Source organism: Nematostella vectensis, chromosome 2, assembly GCF_932526225.1.
Source record: "Nematostella vectensis chromosome 2, jaNemVect1.1, whole genome shotgun sequence".
In the NCBI taxonomy this organism is placed as follows: Eukaryota; Metazoa; Cnidaria; class Anthozoa; order Actiniaria; family Edwardsiidae; genus Nematostella; species Nematostella vectensis.
Window position 1 is genome coordinate 3,312,775 of NC_064035.1, and position 21,371 is coordinate 3,334,145.

The 21,371-nt window shown below is 36.9% G+C and overlaps 4 protein-coding genes across 5 annotated transcripts; 2 read left to right on the top strand and 2 right to left on the bottom strand.

Annotated features, from left to right (window-relative positions):
* Positions 1-846: 846 nt before the first annotated feature.
* On the bottom strand, positions 847-4,293 carry LOC5514771 (coenzyme Q-binding protein COQ10 homolog B, mitochondrial). The gene is made up of 6 exons (XM_001634942.3): positions 4,083-4,293; positions 3,764-3,994; positions 3,033-3,228; positions 2,472-2,573; positions 2,187-2,346; positions 847-1,761 (listed from the first exon to the last, which is right to left on the bottom strand). The coding sequence occupies exons 1-6, from the start codon at positions 4,154-4,156 to the stop codon at positions 1,751-1,753; spliced, it is 774 nt and encodes a 257-aa protein (XP_001634992.3). The 5' UTR covers positions 4,157-4,293; the 3' UTR covers positions 847-1,750.
* A 2-nt stretch (positions 4,294-4,295) lies between these two features.
* LOC5514778 lies at positions 4,296-8,913 on the top strand. Of its 2 annotated transcripts, none has more exons than XM_032384461.2 (7): positions 4,296-4,464; positions 4,620-4,656; positions 4,767-4,845; positions 5,208-5,333; positions 5,911-7,333; positions 8,293-8,474; positions 8,592-8,913. In XM_032384461.2, exons 1-7 carry the CDS (start codon positions 4,347-4,349, stop codon positions 8,742-8,744), a joined length of 2,118 nt encoding a protein of 705 aa, XP_032240352.2. In that variant the 5' UTR covers positions 4,296-4,346; the 3' UTR covers positions 8,745-8,913. The 2 variants fall into 2 exon arrangements, with proteins under 2 accessions (XP_032240352.2, XP_032240351.2); XM_032384460.2 differs by having other exon boundaries at positions 4,410-4,543.
* A 381-nt stretch (positions 8,914-9,294) lies between these two features.
* Positions 9,295-17,383, bottom strand: LOC5514776 (origin recognition complex subunit 4). The gene is made up of 13 exons (XM_032384462.2): positions 17,129-17,383; positions 16,962-17,052; positions 13,908-13,983; positions 13,700-13,785; positions 13,587-13,635; positions 12,433-12,581; positions 11,862-11,965; positions 11,429-11,498; positions 11,255-11,341; positions 10,915-11,023; positions 10,555-10,650; positions 10,367-10,434; positions 9,295-10,048 (listed from the first exon to the last, which is right to left on the bottom strand). Exons 1-13 carry the CDS (start codon positions 17,281-17,283, stop codon positions 9,866-9,868), a joined length of 1,323 nt encoding a protein of 440 aa, XP_032240353.2. The 5' UTR covers positions 17,284-17,383; the 3' UTR covers positions 9,295-9,865.
* Positions 17,384-17,612: 229 nt separating this feature from the next.
* Positions 17,613-20,370, top strand: LOC5514777 (ATP synthase lipid-binding protein, mitochondrial). The gene is made up of 7 exons (XM_032384466.2): positions 17,613-17,766; positions 17,839-17,901; positions 18,946-18,962; positions 19,421-19,464; positions 19,535-19,563; positions 19,648-19,777; positions 20,048-20,370. The coding sequence occupies exons 1-7, from the start codon at positions 17,722-17,724 to the stop codon at positions 20,215-20,217; spliced, it is 498 nt and encodes a 165-aa protein (XP_032240357.2). The 5' UTR covers positions 17,613-17,721; the 3' UTR covers positions 20,218-20,370.
* The last annotated feature ends 1,001 nt before the right edge of the window (positions 20,371-21,371 follow it).

Here is a 21,371-nt window from a genome sequence, read left to right on the forward strand (position 1 = left end):
AATTCTTCTTATTCCAGTAAAACTCATCATCTTCAAATTAGAATAAGATATGTTCCATTTTTTTCAATTTTGCAAGCTGCCTGCATGTTTTTCAAGACCAAAAGTTTGAAATATGACATTTCAGATCATGTTCTGGTGTAAATTAACAATTAATTCACACTACTATTGTTTTTTGCACAAAAAGGCAAAATTCTTATTCTTGATACTATGGATTATTTCAAGTATATAAAATTATGTACATAATCAATAAGTTCAAAAAGTTTTCCCTGAGTAAATCGAAATAACTAGATCAAATAACCAGCCCAAGATTTATCAATTGGCTAAAACATACCTGTCAACTCTTCCGCATTAGACGGGAGTCTCAAGATTTTGGACCCCTTCTCACCCCCTCCCGTGCTAAGCACCAAATCTCCCACTTTTTAGCGATTTTTATCGCTCCAGAAAAATTATTCTACAGAAAATCTTCATTTTGCTATTTTCTATTAAAATTTTTTAAACAATAACTCCCTTGTGTAGTGCAATTTATGTAACACCCTCGTGAGATCTATAAAATGATTTGTTTGCGAGAGCTTTCTATATGGCAAACGCCTGCGAGGTTATAGACACCCCTTCCCGCACCAGTATAACTGGTGGAAATAGAATAAAGAATAAAGAATAAAGAAAAAGTCAATATACCCCCTCCCCCAAAAAAATCTCAAGCCTTGAGATTTTCGCAGGTTGACAGGTATGCTAAAACCAAGCTGAAATTGATCAAAATTTGTTGTAAGCTCTAGACCACCAATGTCTCCACCAATGGCATTGGTTAAACCAGTAAAACCATATAAAACAAATCCATATTTACAAATATTAGTAGGCATACTTGATGCTTTGATATTTATAGAAAGTTTATAAATAACAAAAGTTGGTAAACAGTCCGTGTTTATTGCTCTATTATACAATTCTTATAAAAATAGATACCTTAAAACTCTGAAAATAAGCCCACTCTTCATATCACTGATATACTGTTAACAAAATAAGCCTGCAACATTTTAGCCCCACTGGGTATTAAACTACCCAAGCTCCAGGGTCTCAAACCTAGCTACAGTTTTTCTTTTGTGGTACTGAGCTTGGCTTGCCAGTAACTGAATGACCAGAGCCCTAGCAGGTAATAATGATTGTGAGAACAATAAGGAAACATCTAGAAAGTATTGGGGGGGGGGGGGGGCACAGCCCCACCCACTGCTATGGCCCTGATGACACGCAAGGCTCTGGGAGTGTTGTTTGGCTAATCAAAAAGACGTTGCTCTGTGCTATGGCCCTGATGACACGCAAGGCTCTGGGATTGTTGTTTGGCTAATCAAGAAGACGTTGCTCTGTGCTATGGCCCTGATGACACGCAAGGCTCTGAGAGTGTTGTTTGGCTAATCAAAAAGACGTTGCTCTGTGCTTTGGCTGTTCAAGAGCAGAAAACATTATTTGCTCAAGAGACAACCAAACAATAAAATAGGCCAAGACCAGGGTTTTTTCTAAATAGATACCATCTTTCTGCAGAGGGCTGCTTTTAAAATTGTATAGTATGCATATCAGTGTATATATCAAAATAAAGTGTAAATTCAGATATATTTAAAGGTCCATAGTGTAAGCACATGAGCTCATTTTCAGAGTTTTACAGTAGACCTGTTTATTATACTGTAACTGTGTTAAATAATTAAGTTGGGATGAAATTATACTCTGGAATATGATTGCAGACTATCCTATACTCTAGCTAACATCATCTGGTATCTGAAAACGAAGTACATTCTAAAGTGAGAATAAATCATATGCTATGTTTATGGTTGAGATATTAGAGCCTCAATCAAATACAGGATGTGAGTTGATGAGAGTCCCAGGGTTGCAATTAAAAAATGGTATTTGAGAGTTGACAAGACAGGATTCTTCCCCAAATCATGATCTTTTTCTGAAAACTGCTGACCAAAATACATCTGATCTCCATCACAATTGAATGGTGGAAGCTCTCATCAGCTCTCACGTCAGATTCAAACATAGAGGGAGTTGCTGAGAGTGTTAAACTGGCATGAGATTTGGAAATCTGATCAACTCTGTTTGAGGCTTAATTAAAGCACAAAACCAAAAGTATTTTTATGTACTACTTTGGTTTTACCACTGAACCTTGAGTGCAAAAGTATAATCTTACACAGATAGCATACCTGGGTTTGGTGTACGTGATTTTATACCCATTTTGAGTCGCTGAGGGCCATAAAGGTATGCACACCTATCCTCAAACGCTCGCACCATTTTCTTCACTACTTCATCGAAAAACATAGTTGACAGCCTTGAATGCAGTAAGGACTTGAACTCAAATTCTACCTAATTTTTTAAAGGAAAATCTCTTGTTTAGAGAATCAAAGTCTTAAATTTTACACAAGAAAATTGGCTTAACATAAAAATTGTACTAATACATTATTTTAAATTATTATTCTCTACAAACTTACAAAAAAATCCAATGTGCAGGTGTTAGGATTGTCTTTAAGACCAGGACCAAACTTCCACACTGTCAACATGTAATTAAACATCTCCCCATCTGTGCATTCAGACTGAAATAATTATAATAAACAAGAGAATTTGTTAGACTTAAAGAGCAGCCAACGGTCCCAAAAATCATGTAACAAGATAACATTTCCATGATTTTACAGAGTTTTAGGGCATAGCTTTGGATATATGTTAACATTAAATCAATACAATCCAATTCCATGATATTTTTTTCAAAGTTTGAAAAATTAATCAGGAATGTCTATAAAAATGAAATTGACATGGAAAGTGATTCAGAAAAATGCTTCATGGAGAACAATAAACATATCTTAAAGGAACCACCAGATATGATTACTGACATGCAGAAATTAAGACTTTCGATTCCTTTTAAGAAAATTACTTGATATTCAGACTTAAATAATGACAGTGTTAGGTTGATCACCAATGAATGCATTGCTCACTGTCATCCCCATTGCTCACTTGGATATATGGACCTTCCATCATCAATTATACTGATACAGTACCTTAACAAGATTAGGTGGCACAATAGTCACTGTTGATGTATATTTTTCTGATAATAACGGTGGAAACCCCACACAAAGTTTAGCTTTGAAGCATCCTGGGCGCCGTCTAAATGTTGTAGAATCCCTGCACCATGGTACAAAGTGCTTGTAATCATCAACGTCTGCCACGACATTATACATGTCTTCCATTGAATATCTGAATAAAAAAAAAAGGTTCAATGATGAAATTAGTCAGTCTACAATAATTGCTGGAGCTAATATATAACACAAGCTACCATTAGTCATAAACACAAAATGTGATTCTCCATAGTTTATATATCTGTATGTTTCTGTGTGCATCATATTCTTTTTTTAGCACAGTGAAGCATATGTTTTTAGCCAAGAATGATTGGCTAGATCAAAATGTGATGTCAAACAATTACTCACATCACGATTGGCTCATTTCTAAAACTAAACTATCAAGCTTTACCTTCCCTGCTTGCGTATTGGGGCTTTAGGCTTTGACGATTAAGAAAAACTATAGTGTAGGGGTTTTGAACTACCAAAGGTTTCTCTTTTGGATTAAAACTAGTATAGAATGCACTTCTTAATTATTTTCAGACACCAGTCAACGAAAAGAAAGAGTCCCTTTTAGTAAAACACCTATCAAAAGGGTCATCACGACTGTTCAACCACTCCGATCTGTTTGTTTTGCTTGTGGTAAATAGTACTTAATTATAACTTATCCTTACCCCATTATTTTCCGTTCTGAATATTTTTTCCTTCGAGTAGATTTAAAGGGATCGGGTACAAATGTCTTGATAAATGTTCTTTTAGAGGACACATCGTACTTAGAAGGTACCAGTATTCTAGAATGTGGTGTTATAACACCTGTATTTGTCCGCCTTTCTGATGAGTTAAGAGTTTGAGACTTGATACCGGCGTTTGTTGAAAGATGACGGCTGGTAGATGTAACAAATGACCTGAAAAAAAGGTATTTCTTATCTGTGTGCTCAAAATCGATTTGATTATCTTATACAGTTGAATTACGTTTTAAATATAAACATATACCTTTGGACATATTTACAAACTAGTTTCTTTCCTGGAGAAAAACTCGCTGCACGGAACCGTACGGCAGCCGCCATCTTGGCTATTTTCGTCGCTCCGGTTTCATTGCGTCATCTATGTTATGTTCGTGAATTCTCCGGAATAAATTCGTCAATTTCTCGGAAACTTTCGTACTTTCTCTTCACCAAACAATATTCACCATGTAACTACTCCCAGCCCTAATCTCTCTATCTATGCTAACCAACGGAATATGGCATTATTTTTATAATGACCCATGTAGAAAGTCTAAAGAAAAACGTTTTTCAATTTCAGTCAATATGTCTTCGTGAGCTTATCGACCCAGTCTTCTCATTTCACCCGGCCAAGATGGTGGATGAAATAAAAGGTAATTTTGCCGACACCAATCATAAATTGAGAATTTTGTATGGATTCCGAACAAAGTTTTGTGGTTGCCCAAGCAATAGGTATGAAATTGTAGTATATAGTGTATTTAGTGTATGAAAATGAATGTAATGTGAGCATGTCTTAATTGAATTACAGCTTCTTCAATGGGGACTTTGCTCGGCCCATCTCTAAGGTATCATTAAGTAATACTCCGATTTATGTTTAAATCACATTTTCTAAGGCTTCTTGGATAATAAGCAAAATCGATGTCTAATCATGTCATGATTATAACCATGCACACAGTACCAAATGCGTTATCGATGAGGGAGATGAAATTATATGCAATAGTGCAGCTTATCTGATGCAGTACCTCGATATACAGGTAATATTGCAATATTATAATATGATAGGAACACTCGTACCTTTAACAAATCTGAAGATTGGCCTTTGCTTCAGCGACTACAATAGCTTGCTATTTATTTTTTCAAGATTTATTTTTTCAAATGCATGCTCATGTTTTTCCAGAAAAACATAATGAATACTCTAAAAACTGAAAATCCTTTGAAAAAATAAAGAAAAAAGAAGAATATTTTTTTTCTACTGTTACAACATCATCAAATCTCTCCAGTCCTGAAATTTCAGCTGTGAATCAATACCTTATTACGCTAATCTTGTCTTCAAATTTTGTCTTGAGCTGATCACATTGAAAGTTATTTATTGAAAAGAACTTTTTTTTTGCATTAGCATCCAGCAGGTTTCATCATCAACAATGCCTGCCAAGGAATGCATAAGAGATATGGCACAGGGTGCAAAACACTAGTCTGTATGATTGGATCACTGTGTAGAACTACAGCTGAGCTGGTGGAACAGGTAATAATGTCCCAGAGGAAACGGATGACAAAGGTTGTGGTAAAATATTATGATAAAAGGTTGTGGTAAAATATTATGATATATCCTCAGATAATGCTGAAGGTTTTGCTTTTTTAGTATCAGCCAAACCGTTTTGCAAATCAAAAAAATTAAAAAAAAAATTTGACTTGCTGTGAAATAAAGTGGTTTTAATGTTGTGGAACCATGTTATTAAGGACCTTAAGATGCCGGGGACATGATGGTAGGGCAAAAAAAAAAAACTTCCTGGCTTGTCACTAAACAAGTCTCAATTAAAATAGACTCCATAATTAGAAACTGACAAAAATAAGTCAGAACGTTTATCTCTTTATAATAATTTATAGGTAAAGCTTGAAGAATTTATTTGGCTGTTGGATTTTTCATTATTTTTAGGCATTCCCAGTGCATATCTTTGAATCCTTAATAAAAATCATTTTTTGCTATTGTTATTAAATTATGAAGGAATTTTGTCACCATGAAATATTGGTATCACTCTGCCACTGAAAGCAGCAATATTGCATTACATGTTTTATGCATTTTATGTGTTTTCACATTGCAGGGTGTTTCTGTATCTTCGATTTCTCGGTTAAATGATGAGGCTCTTGCAGTATGTCTAAATAAAATTGAAGCAATGAGGGTACCAGTGGAAATATTCTTAGAAAGTATTGTTTCTCGAAAAAATAGTAACAAAAAAGCTTCTATTGAAATATCTGAACATGTGCCTAAAAGTAATTATGGTTCAAGGAGATATGAAGATGTTTCTACTCTATGTGAAGACAAATCAAAATTTTGTATGGAATCTCAAACAAAATATCTTATTGATGATGAATTTGATGCTTGCCTCGACGATATTGATACAAGACAACACAACCAATTTACTACTCAGAGAACTTCTACTAAAACCAGGTCTCCATCACAACAAGAACAGCTTAAAAAAACACAGGAAATGCTAAAGTTTTTATCTTTCAACTGTAAGAAAAATACTGCAACAACGCAACATGGTCTCCAAAATATCACGAGAACTTCCAGACACATAGCAGAGGATTCGCAAGTTGATGTTATACACTCCGATAAAGTACTACATGATGCTTCCAATTCTAGTCGTACGAGCAAGATATTTAACAAAGACAACCTTGAGATTCTTGCAGAAACACTTACTGGCGAATCAAGCTTTGAGTGCCGACTTGCTGCTCAGGTAATTCATGCCCAGTTGTCGACCCAGAAGCGCTCCAACCTAAGCGTTATCACTGCAGATTCTTTTCATTTCAAGTCAGTGGTTGGTCTATCAGCTTGCTCCTCTCAGTTGGTGCAAGGACTTCTCTTGCAGCATACGATAGCGCCTGTTGCTGGCTGGGAGGATAATGATCTTAGAGCTGTCTTAATAAACGGTGATGTGACACATACGTTCAAAAACGTTGGGTATAATGACTCGTTCAAAGCGCAACAAGAATTCACTGACGTAAATCTCGTATTGCATGGAACTACCCTACAGAGTTCATGGTTTAAACGCATTGTTGAAGCCTTACGGAATTACCGAATAGGGGCGATCTTTACTACTGGCGAGGTTGATGAGTCGGTTTCAGAATATTGTCGTTCCTCTGGGATCTTTGTTTTCGCGCGCCTGTCACTCCAGCTGTTACAGCTTCTCTCTTTGTCAACTGGAACCATGATTCTCGTATACCTTCTTGATGTTCAGGACAAAGATTTTGGAAGTACTGTTACGGTTTCCAGATCTGAATTTCGTGGCTGGCGTCTCTCTAAGTCGAACGAGGATTCTCCCTACGCTTTGGTACATTGTCGTGGTTCCATTCCTCTCCGCACTGCTTTAATCTGTGCATCCTCAAAGCACCAGCTAACGCTATCAGAGAATGTGTTCTGGCGCGCTTTTAACCGTACCAGGAACACTTTGCAATGTGGCATGGTGTTGCCGGGTAAAGGTCTATCGGAGGCAGGGTGTATAGCTGCTCTGGAGAACTATAACGGTAAGTAATCATCAACTTGTGCTGTTATGTTTCTGAGAAGACTTCAGGCAGCCTTTAGAAAAGAGAATATTATTGTTCAGTTTATATAAAAAAGAACCAATTAAGAACATAACAGCCTGATTTGTCAAAAGGTACCCCGATTTGTAAGAGCATATTCAGCCTGATCTAGAAAATTCTAGGTTCGATACGCTGGTCTTTACTTGTAGGACGAAGAACACGCTTAAAACTTTAGCTCATCAATACAACAACATCAACGGAGACCATCTACTATTTAGAATGCTTGCTGACTTTAACAATCAATGCTGAACACAACATATAAGCCCATGTTGTATTGAACTGTGTATTCAATACACAAAACATTTAATTAAAAGTATCTTTTCTTTCTTGTTATCAACTGTAATCAGGATTTTGACACAACATTTTAGGGATCTTTCAAATGAGAACCTATTTTCCCCCACCAGACTTATAAGGTTCTTATGAAAAGGGTTCTTAAAATGCTAAATTTTTTATACGTCTTTATATGTTTACTGTATCGGTAGAAAGTTGAGGGAACATCTTCAACCCTGTTGATTGAATTTTCCTATTCTCATAAAGCCTTAGCATATCACCTAGTATTTTCTAGTTATATCGATATCGCGACGCGGTAAGATAATAAAAGAGTTAACATACACGTTGATTCAAACATTTTTCATACCTCATGTTATCTTTTGCTCCGTCGCACAAATAAATTTAGTAGACTGCACAGGGGGAACCAACATACCATCACTTCTTTTATTCAGTGTGCCTTTGATAGCTATCCTGTAAACACCTCATTTAGTTGTAAATAATTCATCAAAGCAATTCGGCCTATGACTGCAATTCTGGATGGAGTCGATCCTAATTCCTTTCTATTGTGTATTTTGATAAATTGTCACACCACTTATAAAAGTATCACTTTCATACCACTGATGTCACTTCAGGTGAGGATGGTGCGCCGTGCCTCTTCCCGTCCAACTGGATCGATGCCAGTCAGGGTTGCTACCGTTCGCTGGTCTTTCATGCATTCGCCTCCTCACTTCGTCACTTTCTTGCCCGCGCTCTGATGAACGAGGGGCATACAAACTATGATGCGATGACTCTAGTCCAAGAGATTGTCAAGGAGGTACGGATCGTTTTGTGTATTCAAATCCACTAGCGAATCTATGTTTACAGGTTTCCCTGCAAACACGGCCTTTGCTCGCTAATCAATCCACTTAAAAATTTTCTTAACTGTCCGTAGAATTTTACAGGAGAGACGTCAATGGATAGGATATCTTTGGTCGATGACTACTTTGCCAAATGCGAAGCGCTGAAGCGGGCAGTAGGGGTTGTGCGACTACTGTTGATGGCAGACGAGACCGTTACCACTGGTTTACAAGGAAGCCATCTCTAGATCGAGCCATGGTCTTCTCAAAGCCATCAAAATGGAAAAGAACGTTTATACTATTTATTTATTGTGATGGAAAAACACAGGAACAGGAAGATGTATATAGAATAGGGACTTTTTGGTTAACCAAGGTTGTTTGATTAGAGAAAAAAAGTGCTGCCCTTACATTTCTCAATTCCAAAGACCAAAATTTTTTATGCGCCATATTCCACCCTCACCCCACTCTCAGCGTAATGATGCGTAGTCATTCATTTTCACCCTTCTTTCACATACATAACCTGGATTTTAGGTATATAGTCGATTCCGTGACATTCCCAAGAAAAAAAAGGTTCACAAGTTAATGGGAACTATATATCCAATGTCATCGCTGGGCCTTCACCCTGCACAAAATAAGATCTTTTGTCGCGAAAACAAGTCCATGGCTATGTTGCATCCTCGGGATGCCTGAATATCATTTCTCGTGCGAGTACATTTTATACTTCAAGACACGTAATTTTTGTGAACTTGTAAACCTTTTTTTCTTCAACTCAACTTCAACTTTCTAGAATGCTGTAGCTCGAACGATGTGTATTTTTTTTATTTTACGAAGCTTGTGGCCATCATTTCACATAGATTCAAGAAAATTCTCTGATATGATGTGTAGGCACATTACGAAGACGAATGATTTGGATCGAGGCATATTTATGAAAGCATCACTTTATTGCTGTCTTTCACATTCTTTCACATTCGTTCGACGCGTGTTACTGTAGCAACCACCAAGACGCGGTTTTAAGAAAATTAACCAATAAACATACTAGAATCACAGTTTGACACGGCAGGAGGATTTAATCATGTCCTGTGTTCAGTGAAGCTTTTCTTTTGCAGCTGTAGTCCGTGTAGTCATCAGCTCGTGCATGGTTTCTACATGAGCGTAGCCAGGGTTTGGCGCAGAAAGCGCCCGCAACCCCATCGACCGCCAAAAAGCGGTCATTTCCTTCCCTAGAATATCTAAGCTGGCGTCGCCTCACTCGGTCGAGGATAAGACAAAACGAATGTTTGGGAACTACTTCCAAGCCCTTCCCAACATTGTGTACAATGATGTCAACGCCTGTTTCTACTGCACACCCAAGGTCAACTGAAAATTAGTTCTATTCCAAGTTGCTTGTTGCCCAATGCTTTACTTCGGTCGGACATTCAGGGTATTTATTAATGGCTTCTATAACTTGTGAAGTATCCACTAACAGAGTCATAAGTCGGTACTCCTTCTGCACAAGCTTGGACGAGCCTTCAACCGGCTTCACCAGTTCTAAAGCCAGTAGATGCTCAAAAGCCTGTGGGTCAGGTAGAAATATAAGCAACTAAGAGAAACACAAAAAAAGCAGGCTCTTTACTATTGAATAAAATAGAGAAGGAAGTGGGCGTAAAGTTTATGCACGTATGAAAATCACACGAACGAGAAGGAAGAAAAAGAAATGTCCCGTTCCTTTCTTTTTCGCTCCTCTCTCCGCCTGCGTCATTTCCACACACACAAAAAAATATGTATCAGCATGTACGATTCTATTGACTACAAAAACTGCCCATTCAGACAAGGTCGGGAGAATTTTTTTTTATAGGAGAAACTTGAGCTCAGTCCTTTTTGTTCATCTCACCTTTAAAACTACTGCTTTCTCAAAAGATTGAGCTGTGTGGCCTGGCCTCTGTGTAAACTTTTTATATTCTAAAAAAAAAAAGTAAGAGTATTTTTTATATTCTAAAAAAAAGTAAGAGTTAGTTTCACTTATTAAAATAGAGTCGCATTCTAAGACAATCCTACCTCCCAGGATATTTTGCTTCTCACCTTTATATACCATCTCAAAATTGAAGGGCTCTCCGTTAAATGTTGTGAGCAAGTGCTTCATGGCAACAATCAAGCAAATCTCGAGAACAGACAAACCTAGAAGAGACACAGGCACTGATGGGTAATTGCCTCAAAGAGATGGGAAAATCACTTTTCTTTTCTATTCACTCTTTTTTAAGAACCTTTCATATAACTTGAAATTTAAAAACATCCATAAAAAAAATGCACCAAAAATAAGAATGCCCAGCCTCAACTTAAAATTAGACTTATAAAAAACGAGTGTATAAAATAGAGGAAAGAACAGATAGAAATGTAGGAAAACAAAAAGAGTACAATGGAGAGCCTTCAGTAAACTCTCACCATGCAGAATTGCTCCTTTACTGTCCATGTTAAGTTCTGCATGTGAAGCCACAATATCATCAGGTGTTATAAACGGATTATCTGGGCATAGGTTACATATAGGCTGGGTCTTAAAAAAAGAAAATATAGTAATTGAGAGTTAGAAACGACTTTTTTTTTAAGTCTTAGAGTTTGTAGCCATCCCTCATAGTTTCCAGGTAATGCAAATTGGAGAAATTCTAAAAATCTTGTTTTTCTACTGGAACCACTACAAAATACATTTAACAAGATCTCAAGATAAATATTGTTGCATGACTGTCTAGAGTTAAATTTATGTTGACTTCACTTCCTTTTTACTAACCAGTAGTTGGTGAAGTGAACGGACATCTTTGCTGACATGAAACTGTCTTCTTAGTGTGTCTCTGCTCTTACTGTCCTCCAAAAGCACCTGGGAGACATTTGGTCAGTTTTTATTTGATAAACAGCACATTACTATTCAAGATTTTATAATACAACATGCATGAGAATAATGTACCTTGACAGAGTCATTCCAGCACTGGATAAAGGATGTGTTTCCAGATGATCTTGGTAAGGTTAAGATAGACCTAAAATACAACAGGATAAAACAACTAATGGTCCAGTAATGCAACAACTTCGTATAACATTGCATTATTGTTATGAAATGCTTGATGAACTGTCTATTTGCTTTTCAGGGCTGTTGTGGGCCTTCAAATACCTGGGGGAGGGGGGGCATGATACAAAAACTGGTGGCATAGCCACACGCCTAGTGGTCATTTCCTTGGTGGTTTTATCTGTGTTTGAAGCCCCTACCTGGGCCGTATCTGTTTGGAATGACAAAATAGCTATTGAATATTGAGATATTAAAACTGCATAAAACCATTTGGCATAGGGAAGTCACTTGTATGTATAATTTATAAATCCATGTATTAGCTTGACAAGACACCTACCTTACGATTCCTAAGTATTCCTCAAATGAGAATGAGTTAAATAGGTGAATTTGCCTATGAGAAAATCTTGATTTGACACGTTTTTCTAGTAACTCTACAACATCCTGAAATGAAAGATTTAAAGATACCAATATATGTAGTCCTCGAGTGATCATGATTTCTTTAAATTGACAACGTAAAGGATCATGCAACGTAAAGGATCATAGTAGGCACTCACTAGAGGGGTATCCATGGGGCATGCACCCTCCCTCCCCTCTCGACTGTTCAAAAGTAGGTAATTTCTTTTTGAAGTAATGTCAAATATCATACTTTTTCTATATAATATCCATGACTGTGCTACCCCCCTCTAAAAAAAATGGCTATGCACCTGCACCCCAATTTGCAAAGTTTTCTCAGATTTTTTTTATTTTTTAACTTTTTCCAAAATAGCTTCCATTTACTTATCCCTAAGACAAGGCTGCCAGAAAAATGTGAGGTCAAATACAAAGCTCATTTTCCATTTTCTTTGTTGCCTTTCTTGTACAACAAATTACTGTACCCACCTGACACCTGACTATAAATCTGTACCCACCAGGCGGCATGACAAGCCAACAACACAGACTGGTGTTTGTGCAGACTGAGAGACATCAAACAGGTTGTAGAGTAGAGTCTGGTTTTTGTGATGGACAAACAGATCAAATTCATCCAGTATAAACAGAATAGACTGGCTATCATGGCCACCTAAAAAAATTGAATTGCAGTCATTAACTTGTGCAAAGATTGTAGCTTTATACAATATATGTATATATATTTTTATACAAGAGTAAATATATGCCTTGTCTAGTATCATAGTTAATTAAATGTCATCTGATAAAGGAAGGATTCATTAATAAAGATTGAAAAAACTGCAAAATTGTTCTTAAAATTAGTCTTTTACAGGAAATTGATGAGCCAAAACAATAAGGAAAATAATTGTTTTTGACAATTTGCAAAACTTAATTCCTTTACTTAAAAGAAGTTCTTCTTGAGAAAGAAAAGCTTCTACAAAAAAAGTTTACTCTGACTCAAGTTAAGGTTACGGGGTGCCCATCTCAGAGGAAAATGTTGTAATGCATGTAAGATTTAATCGAATATGCTCATGTTATATGTCATTGTAAAGATTAATAAATTGGAAATACAATAATCGTTTGTGTTTCTAGGTTTGATAAAATGGTCTATTTTTTATCTGGTTTTAATCACTTGTTTTCAGCCAATCACATCCTTTAGAATCCCTAAATGTGTCTAAACTATTCCACAGATCTTTACTTTTAATGGGTTTACTTTTAATCACCAGATACACACCTACCACACTGTGTGAGGCTTTTTAGATATTTTCCTTTGTTCCAATGCAAATTTGAGTCAAAGTTAGATTACTGAATAATTTTCATAACAAGACACTGAACAACATTTAAAAATACAATCCTCTCAAAATCTTTCAAAAGCTGCACATGGTATAACGGTATAAATAACCTAGCAGTGTGCAAAATTGTGTGGTCATAGCTTATGTACTTTACTATCATAGCAATGCCTTTAGAGCAGGGAATTCTAGCCAAGCATCTAAACAGCGAGACTTCTTTATTCCATCTTTTTTTCTATCTCTGGTAAAGAAGCTAATATGTTTGTTTGCTATCAAGTTAGAGATGAATTGGAAAAATAAAAAGTGATTTTCTGAAAGAATGATGAAAAATTTTTCAGTGTTATACATACCACATTTCAGTGAATCTAAAAGAAATGCCAAATTTTCTGCAGATGATCCCTGAAATAAAAATAGAAAGTTAAAATCTTTTTTTTCAGTACAAAATAAATCCAAACTTACTTACAAACACTCTTTCACCAACTGTGTTTTCTAATTGCAATTGTCTTGTTATATCTAACATGGCAAGTCTATCATCAGTTTGGACAAGACCTAGAGCAAAAACAACATTTCTTTGATTGTGCAAATACAAGCAAGTAAATGTAAAAAAGTACAAAATGTCAAATTATTTCTAGGAGCTGTTGGTGATATTTATAGTAGAATATGGTATTTACCATTTAGGTAAACTTGTAACATGTTTTCTTTGGCAGTTTTTGACTTGGACAAATCCTTAAGAACATCTTTAACAAGCTACAAGGTTAAGAAATTATACATAAAAAAACACTCCTAAATGCACTTCCCTATAACTTAACCCATTGACTCCTCGCTTTTTTGGAGCTGAATTTACAAAAAACAGACTGAAAACAGATACCTCCCCCCCTATTCTGAGTTTTATACAGCCCGTCAAAGTCAAACACAGCTGCACCTAGTCAGAGGTATCCAAGCTTTCCAACAGTGCTTCGCGGTCCCCACTTTTAATCCCTCGTCGTTGTGCTGAAGCCAGCACAAGTTGATGGTTGCTTGCATTTTTCATCAAAAATACAGCTATGAGCATATTAGGAGAGTGTCTCAGGACATCATGAAGTCTTTTGGGGCATAATTGAGTGCTTTGCTTATGGATATTTGCAAGCAAAGGTGGATTCATGATTATTTTTTCTTGTTTGGCTTTGCCCGGATGAGAAAATAATTTTCTAATGAATCACCACAGCTCTCCTAAATGCTGTCTTTTCTGAAACCAAATTGATTCCAAATTTGTTTACACTGCTATTCTGGGTCTGTATGACCTGGAATTGATTTGTTTGGCTTCGGGGTGAAAAGACTTTTAAAAAACCATCTGACTTTGGGGAGAGGAGTGTTGACTGGCCCTCCCCTCGTGAATTTTCCCCTGGATCTCCCAGAATGCTTTGCAATACGTAAAGATATTTTCGTGGTTGTACAATCCTTCAAGGAATGGACTTTGTGTTTTGAGGCCAAGGAAATGTACCTGGAGGATCAGAATAAAGGTATCTATGTCTTGAGCTGTGTTTGCTGATCTCTCTCCCTTGTGTGGTATTTTGAGCGTTTTATTGAGAGGGGTGATTCTGCTTTTCTCTCCTTGTTCGATTTGAGATTTGTCAAAGAACCTGTGCTATTATTTGGCTTAAGAGTAGATGCCAACACCTTGGTTGGATGCATATCTGCAAGACCATTTATCCCTTAGACTGATGCCTGAGTATCTTCATCTTGTTGTGTTTATTTTGAATTTATGAATTTTTTGGATTGTGGGTACTTCTCAAAGCCGGTACAGGCCGGTTGAGGGGTCAATGTGTTTACCAACACACCCTAAAAATTATGCTTGCCTCACTGCCTGAGAACAATGCCTTTTTCGCAAGCTTAGGTGCATACAACAGTGTAGGCAAATTCTGCTTGATATACAAACAAGCCTCCTTTAAGTTATGGCTGATATTCTAACAGATAATTCTTATGTTAAAACCATTGGGAAAACCACAGGGAGCCCAAATTCTATAAAAATATTTGCCTTTATAAATTCAAAGCAGCAGTGTCAACCCACTTTTGGTACTTTTCCTGTATATTCACCGTCAAAGTAATCTTATCACAAAACCTTGCCTGAATCTGATGTTTTCTTGGGCATTTTTTTCTAAAAAAGCTATGCATATCATCCCTATCAATGAGTCCAGTCATGTCCAAGTAAAAAAAAATCTATTTTCTAGGTTAAAGATATTCACTTGCTAGAAATGGCATATATGTGATCCAATCCACTGGTGTATGTCACAGCACAAGTCTAAAAAGGTCTAGTTATTTTGATTAAAATCTAGGGGTGGTTGATTAACCCATTGACTCCTCGCTTTTTTGGAGCTGAATTTACAAAAAAACAGACTGAAAACAGATACCTCCCCCCCTATTCTGAGTTTTATACAGCCCGTCAAAGTCAAACACAGCTGCACCTAGTCAGCTGTATCCAAGCTTTCCAACAGTGCTTTGCGGTCCCCACTTTTAATCCCTCGTCGTTGTGCTGAAGTCAGCACAAGTTGATGGTTGCTTGTATTTTTCATCAAAAATACAGCTATGAGCATATTAGGAGAGTGTCTCAGGACATCATGAAGTCTTTTGGGGCATAATTGAGTGCTTTGCTTATGGATATTTGCAAGCAAAGGTGGATTCATGATGATTTTTTCTTGTTTGGCTTTGCCCGGATGAGAAAATAATTTTCTAATGAATCACCACAGCTCTCCTAAATGCTCTCTTTTCTGAAACCAAATTGATTCCAAAATTGTTTACACTGCTATTCTCGGTCTGTATGACCTGGAATTGATTTGTTTGGCTTCGGGGTGAAAAGACTTATAAAAAACCATCTGACTTTGGGGAGAGGAGTGTTGACTGGCCCTCCCCTCATGAATTTTCCCCTGGATCTCCCAGAATGCTTTGCAATACGTAAAGATATTTTCGTGGTTGTACAATCCTTCAAGGAATGGACATTGTGTTTTGAGGCCAAGGAAATGTACCTGGAGGATCAGAATAAAGGTATCTATTTGTGTCTTGAGCTGTGTTTGCTGATCTCTCTCCCTTGTAAGGTATTTTGAGCGTTTTATTGAGAGGGGTGATTCTGCTTTTCTTTCCTTGTTCGATTTGAGATTTGTCAAAGAACCTGTGCTATTATTTGGCTTAAGAGTAGATGCCAACACCTTGGTTGGATGCATATCTGCAAGACCATTTATCCCTTAGACTGATGCCTGAGTATCTTCATCTTGTTGTGTTTATTTTGAATTTATGAATTTTTTGGGTTGTGGGTACTTCCCAAAGCCGGTACAGGCCGGTTGAGGGGTCAATGTGTTAAATAGCTTTATGGTATAGAAATGAACTGCTCCATACAGTAAGAGATTCAAACCCCATTATCCAAGTCCCCCAACCACCAAGTCAATCACAACTTGTATCTTTTGCTATAGGGATAAAATGTCAAACTATGTGGCCATGTCATGGGATAAAATTAATGAAAAGGCAAAGTTTATTGTAGTGAATCTCCTTATAATCACCTGCCAAATGTGAATTAGTGTGTAAACAATGTCAATGAAGATGATACAAGAGACAGTTATTTTATCCCCAATCAAGATTGCAGGCACGAACCTGGGGTTTTACTGAGGAGGAGTGCGCAGTCATAGGTATATGAAAAAGTAGTAGTCACCGGCCTGATATTATTTGGTTGAGTGGGGTGGAAGGCCCGTCCATCTTACCAGCGATTTGCCGCTTCCTCTTGGTCCAATAATGAGAACAGAGTTACTCTCTCCATACTCTGCACATCTATTTATCAGCTTTGAAAGTTCACTGATTAAACAAAAATTATACTCCATCAGGAATCGCAACCAAAACTAAATACAGGAGAATTAAAGTGATTTTTCACCTTTTACTTTCATCAAGACCATGGATTTTTTCCGGTGGTTCCCCACAGAAAATCCTTTTGCGTAAAATGTTCACAGCAACTGACACATCATTGCTGCTTGGTGTATCGTCTGCGCTATTGCTTGCTTTGCTGCGTTTAGACTTTTTCCCTTTCATAGCGCTGCAATCATAAACTCTACTCAAAATTGCAGCTTTTCACTCAGACACAACTCGAATCTACCGGGCTATGTTTTCAACATTCTATAAGAAAACACGTGAACAAATGCTTCCAAGGGACTGGGTCCAAGTATTTATTATCTTCTCATCTAGAATCTCGAGCACAATTATATTAAAAAGTTTAGTTTAAAACGAGAATAAAAAAGAAAGAAAGAGTCAATCTTTGTTTTCTGCAACTATGTATAGATGAATGCTTATATTTATTTTTACCTCCAAATTTTCGGGGCTCTGTGGACTGTCAATCATACGAAAACGAGGCTCCCAGCATGCCTCACGAGTACATTAGCGCTGTGCATTGTGGACTCACTCCCTCGCCGTCCATCTTGCAAAAGTTCACGAGGAGCTTGGTCCGTGGAGAGAAAAAAAACCCGGTTCAACATGTTTACCTGCAGTAAATTCACCACAACTCTCGCTAGAAATTTGGTAAATAAGATTTTGCAGCCACCTAGCAAGTTATAATTTCAAGCTTACTTGTTTGTGTGTGAATTTTTGCAGGCCGGCCATGGGCGCACGTTGGCAACTGCTGCCATTCGTCCCCAGTCACAAGCTTTGGTAAAGGTGAGCCTGCTGCTTCAAAATATAGGATATTCTTTAAGAAAATGTTAAATAAAAACCCAAATCTTTTAAAGGAGAAGCCTCTTCTTATGGTTAACAAAAGAAAATCGTTTTAGTTGTAAAAGTGGAGTTTTTCTGCACGTGTCGAAATATGGCCGTGGTCCCGGCCGGCTTCTTCAGGAATCTCTAATGGTTCACGTGGCCAAGAGATGACTGAGGATTGTAGGGTTATAAAATTTAGTCTTCTTTTATTAAAAAGTTTTTTTCTTTTAAGAGTTTGTGTCCTGTTATATAGTTTTACGTATAATTCTAAAGAGAGCAAAATATTTGTTGTATTAAATGTACCTTTCGCACTCTCTACCTGAAAGATACGATACCATTTCTCTACATTACACATTTAAGTTACTGAAAGGAAAAGGAAAGACTATGTTGCCATGCATTCCTGGTATTTAGTGACATTTATTTGTGCATTTATTTGTTGTGTCGGAGTACAATTGCTTAGAAAGTGACATGTAACAAGCACAAAACAGTATTACAACATATATTGTATTAGTAGGAAAAAGGAAACATGCCCATCAATAAAATTGTCTAGTCACACTCAAAAAAATACTTTTAAAAATGCTCTATCAAATAATATGGTAGTTTAATATCCTTTTCACTATGGCTCAAACTTCAAATCAAACACCCAAAATAAGCCACCTCTTTGTCTGTAAAAAGGGGCAGGAGGATGACAATTGAAAACTTTTTTAGCAGTTTGCAACATACAGTAAATGTTGTACAAATCGTTACCGGAAAATTTGCGAACACTGAAAATTTGCAGTAAGGTCTTGGACCCCAAGGTTTTTTTGACCCCCCCAAAAATACTACTAATTTACCAATATATATACAAAATACCTGTATTTAACTAAAATCGTGTATTTAACCCTTGGATCCCAAGACCCGCAAAATTTTCCAACATTTACTGTAATATATTTTTATTTGTATTCTGACTATTGAGGTGATAGTTTACAATTTAGTTCACATACATTTTTCTTTCATTTTTTTCAGAGTGGATCTCAGGCAAGGTAAGCATGGCTAATTGTGTAAAAAAGACTTATGCTGTGCTCACACTAGCTCACCCTTGCACCCTTCAGAGTGGTCAGGTTTAAAAAAACCTCTTGTACCTTGACTAAATCGAGAAGTTAAGAGAGTGATTTAGTTAACTGTAGTCCTCGTTTGCTTAGCCTTATCCAAGTCTATTTCTTCAATATTTGAACTAGCCATATTTTGAAAGATTTTCAGGGTAGATGTGTGCCAGTTAGTTAGTGCCAGTGTGCCAAAATCAGACTATCCTATGGGGAGAAGGATGGAAGAATGCTATTTTTTAATAACCTTCTCAAGTTGAGAGTTCTTCAATAATAGAGCAATTTGATCACAATTATTACAAAGTCAGGCTGTTAACAGTAACCCGCTTTACCTAATTACCATTTTTCACCTTTCTTGTATTTCCTTCTCTAAACATCTGTTTGAATTGTTTCATTAGCAGGTTCAACATGTCCAGAGCTGTTGTCTCAAGTCAGTTTCCAGGTATATTTTATGTGATATTTTACAAAAATAATAGTTTCATGCTCATTTCTATTGTTTCTTTTTTTTGTAGGTGTGCAGAACCAGGTTATTGATGGCAAGGTGTGTTTCTTTCATATCTCACTCATGATTTATTTAGCAGTAACTAACTCACTTTTTTGTTCATGTATTTGAATTCTACTTTAGGCTGTTGCCCCAGCATCCCCTCTGCTCGGTGCTCTTGCCAGCCGTGGATTCCAGACCAGTTCTGCTGTGCAGGATGTTGACTCTGCTGCTAAGTTTATTGGTGCTGGTGCAGCCACTGTAGGAGCTGCTGGTAGGTTTTGTCATTTTTTTCCTACATAATTGTTGATCCAAAGTATGCATTGTACAGAGAAAGCATAGCAAATTTCTCTTAAGAAGAAGAACGAAAAATGGTAAAAATGCAACATGCAAATTTTTATTCTTGAAACTGTGTAAGGCTTAATTTCTTAATTACCACACATTTCCCTTGACTCCTTATTTTTAAACTAACCCCTTCCCCCCTCATATGCTGCCAGTGTTGTTACAACATTGAAATGCTAATGGGTTTATTTGTTTTTCCCAGGCTCTGGAGCTGGAATTGGAACAGTGTTTGGCAGTTTAATCATTGGATATGCTAGGAATCCTTCATTGAAGCAACAGCTTTTCTCCTATGCTATTCTAGGGTTCGCCTTGTCAGAAGCCATGGGTCTCTTTTGTCTTATGATGGCCTTTTTAATCCTCTTTGCCCTGTAAGCTAGTTAGGGGTTGTCTTGTAAGTGGTGTGATTCAGTGCCTATTTGTTTTTATGGCACAGCATTCCTACACAAGTGGCGTTAAAATGTGTAACTAATTTTTTGTGAAGGATAGCCAAACACGGCTGAAAATAAATGTGAATGCAAATTTCAATGTTGTTTGTTTTTAGAGATGTATAAAAACCTCTTGCCAATGTTTTCCATAATGCTAAAAAATCTCTCCTCTCAATCAAGTTTATCTTAATTTGGTATTGAACACATTTTTTGTACTTGTATTTTTTTGTAATGTTGATGGAAACAATCTAAGTAGTAAAATTTTGTTGGTATTATGCAAAATCTGCTATAATGATGCAATTCTACAGTGCTCCTTGGTTCCACATTTTGTTTAGCACTTCCTATAATATTAAAGATTTGATGTTATTTTAGTATTAAAAAAAAACAAGTGTGTTTCTAGCCTGCTTGCAGGTGGTACTTGGTGTTATCATCACGGAATACCCTCCTTCGGTGAGCGAGGGCCATCTTGAATTTTAAGCAGCGTGGTTCCCGGTTGAGTTCAAAAACGAATGCATAGGGCAGGGGGAGAGAAAGAGAAAAAAGTTTTTTCTCTACTTTCTCCCTGCTCTGTATCAGTTTTTGCACTTGCCCCAAGGAACTATGCGGCTTAAAATACATGATGTCGCCCGAGGGTTTCCGCGATAATAATGCCATGTATCGCCTGCAAGCAGGCTAGTGTGTTTTTTTAAACTTCAATTAGTGAATAGTCAATTTTAATTATTTATTTTAGATACAAATCGTCAGAATCATGGGTCGGGTTTGTTGGGCCCATTTTATCAGAGTATATATATGTTTGACTTTTGGTACGTACCCTATAACCAGATATAAACCAAAACCACACAACTTAAGCAAGTACGTATAACAAAAAAAAACTAAATAAACAGGAAGCCCTGTAGGTCTATAAGTTCACTTTTCGCTGACATCATTTACATTGTTATACGATGGACCATTTCCACCAAATAGATTTTGTTACCGCGAGTTCTTTATTTTGCCTTTAACTTTTTGGCCACCATACTCCCCTGTCTGGTAAGGTATGCAACCTCAAACGAGTAAGTACGCAGCTGCTTTGTCTCCTATTATCTTTGTTCTACAAGGAGTTCT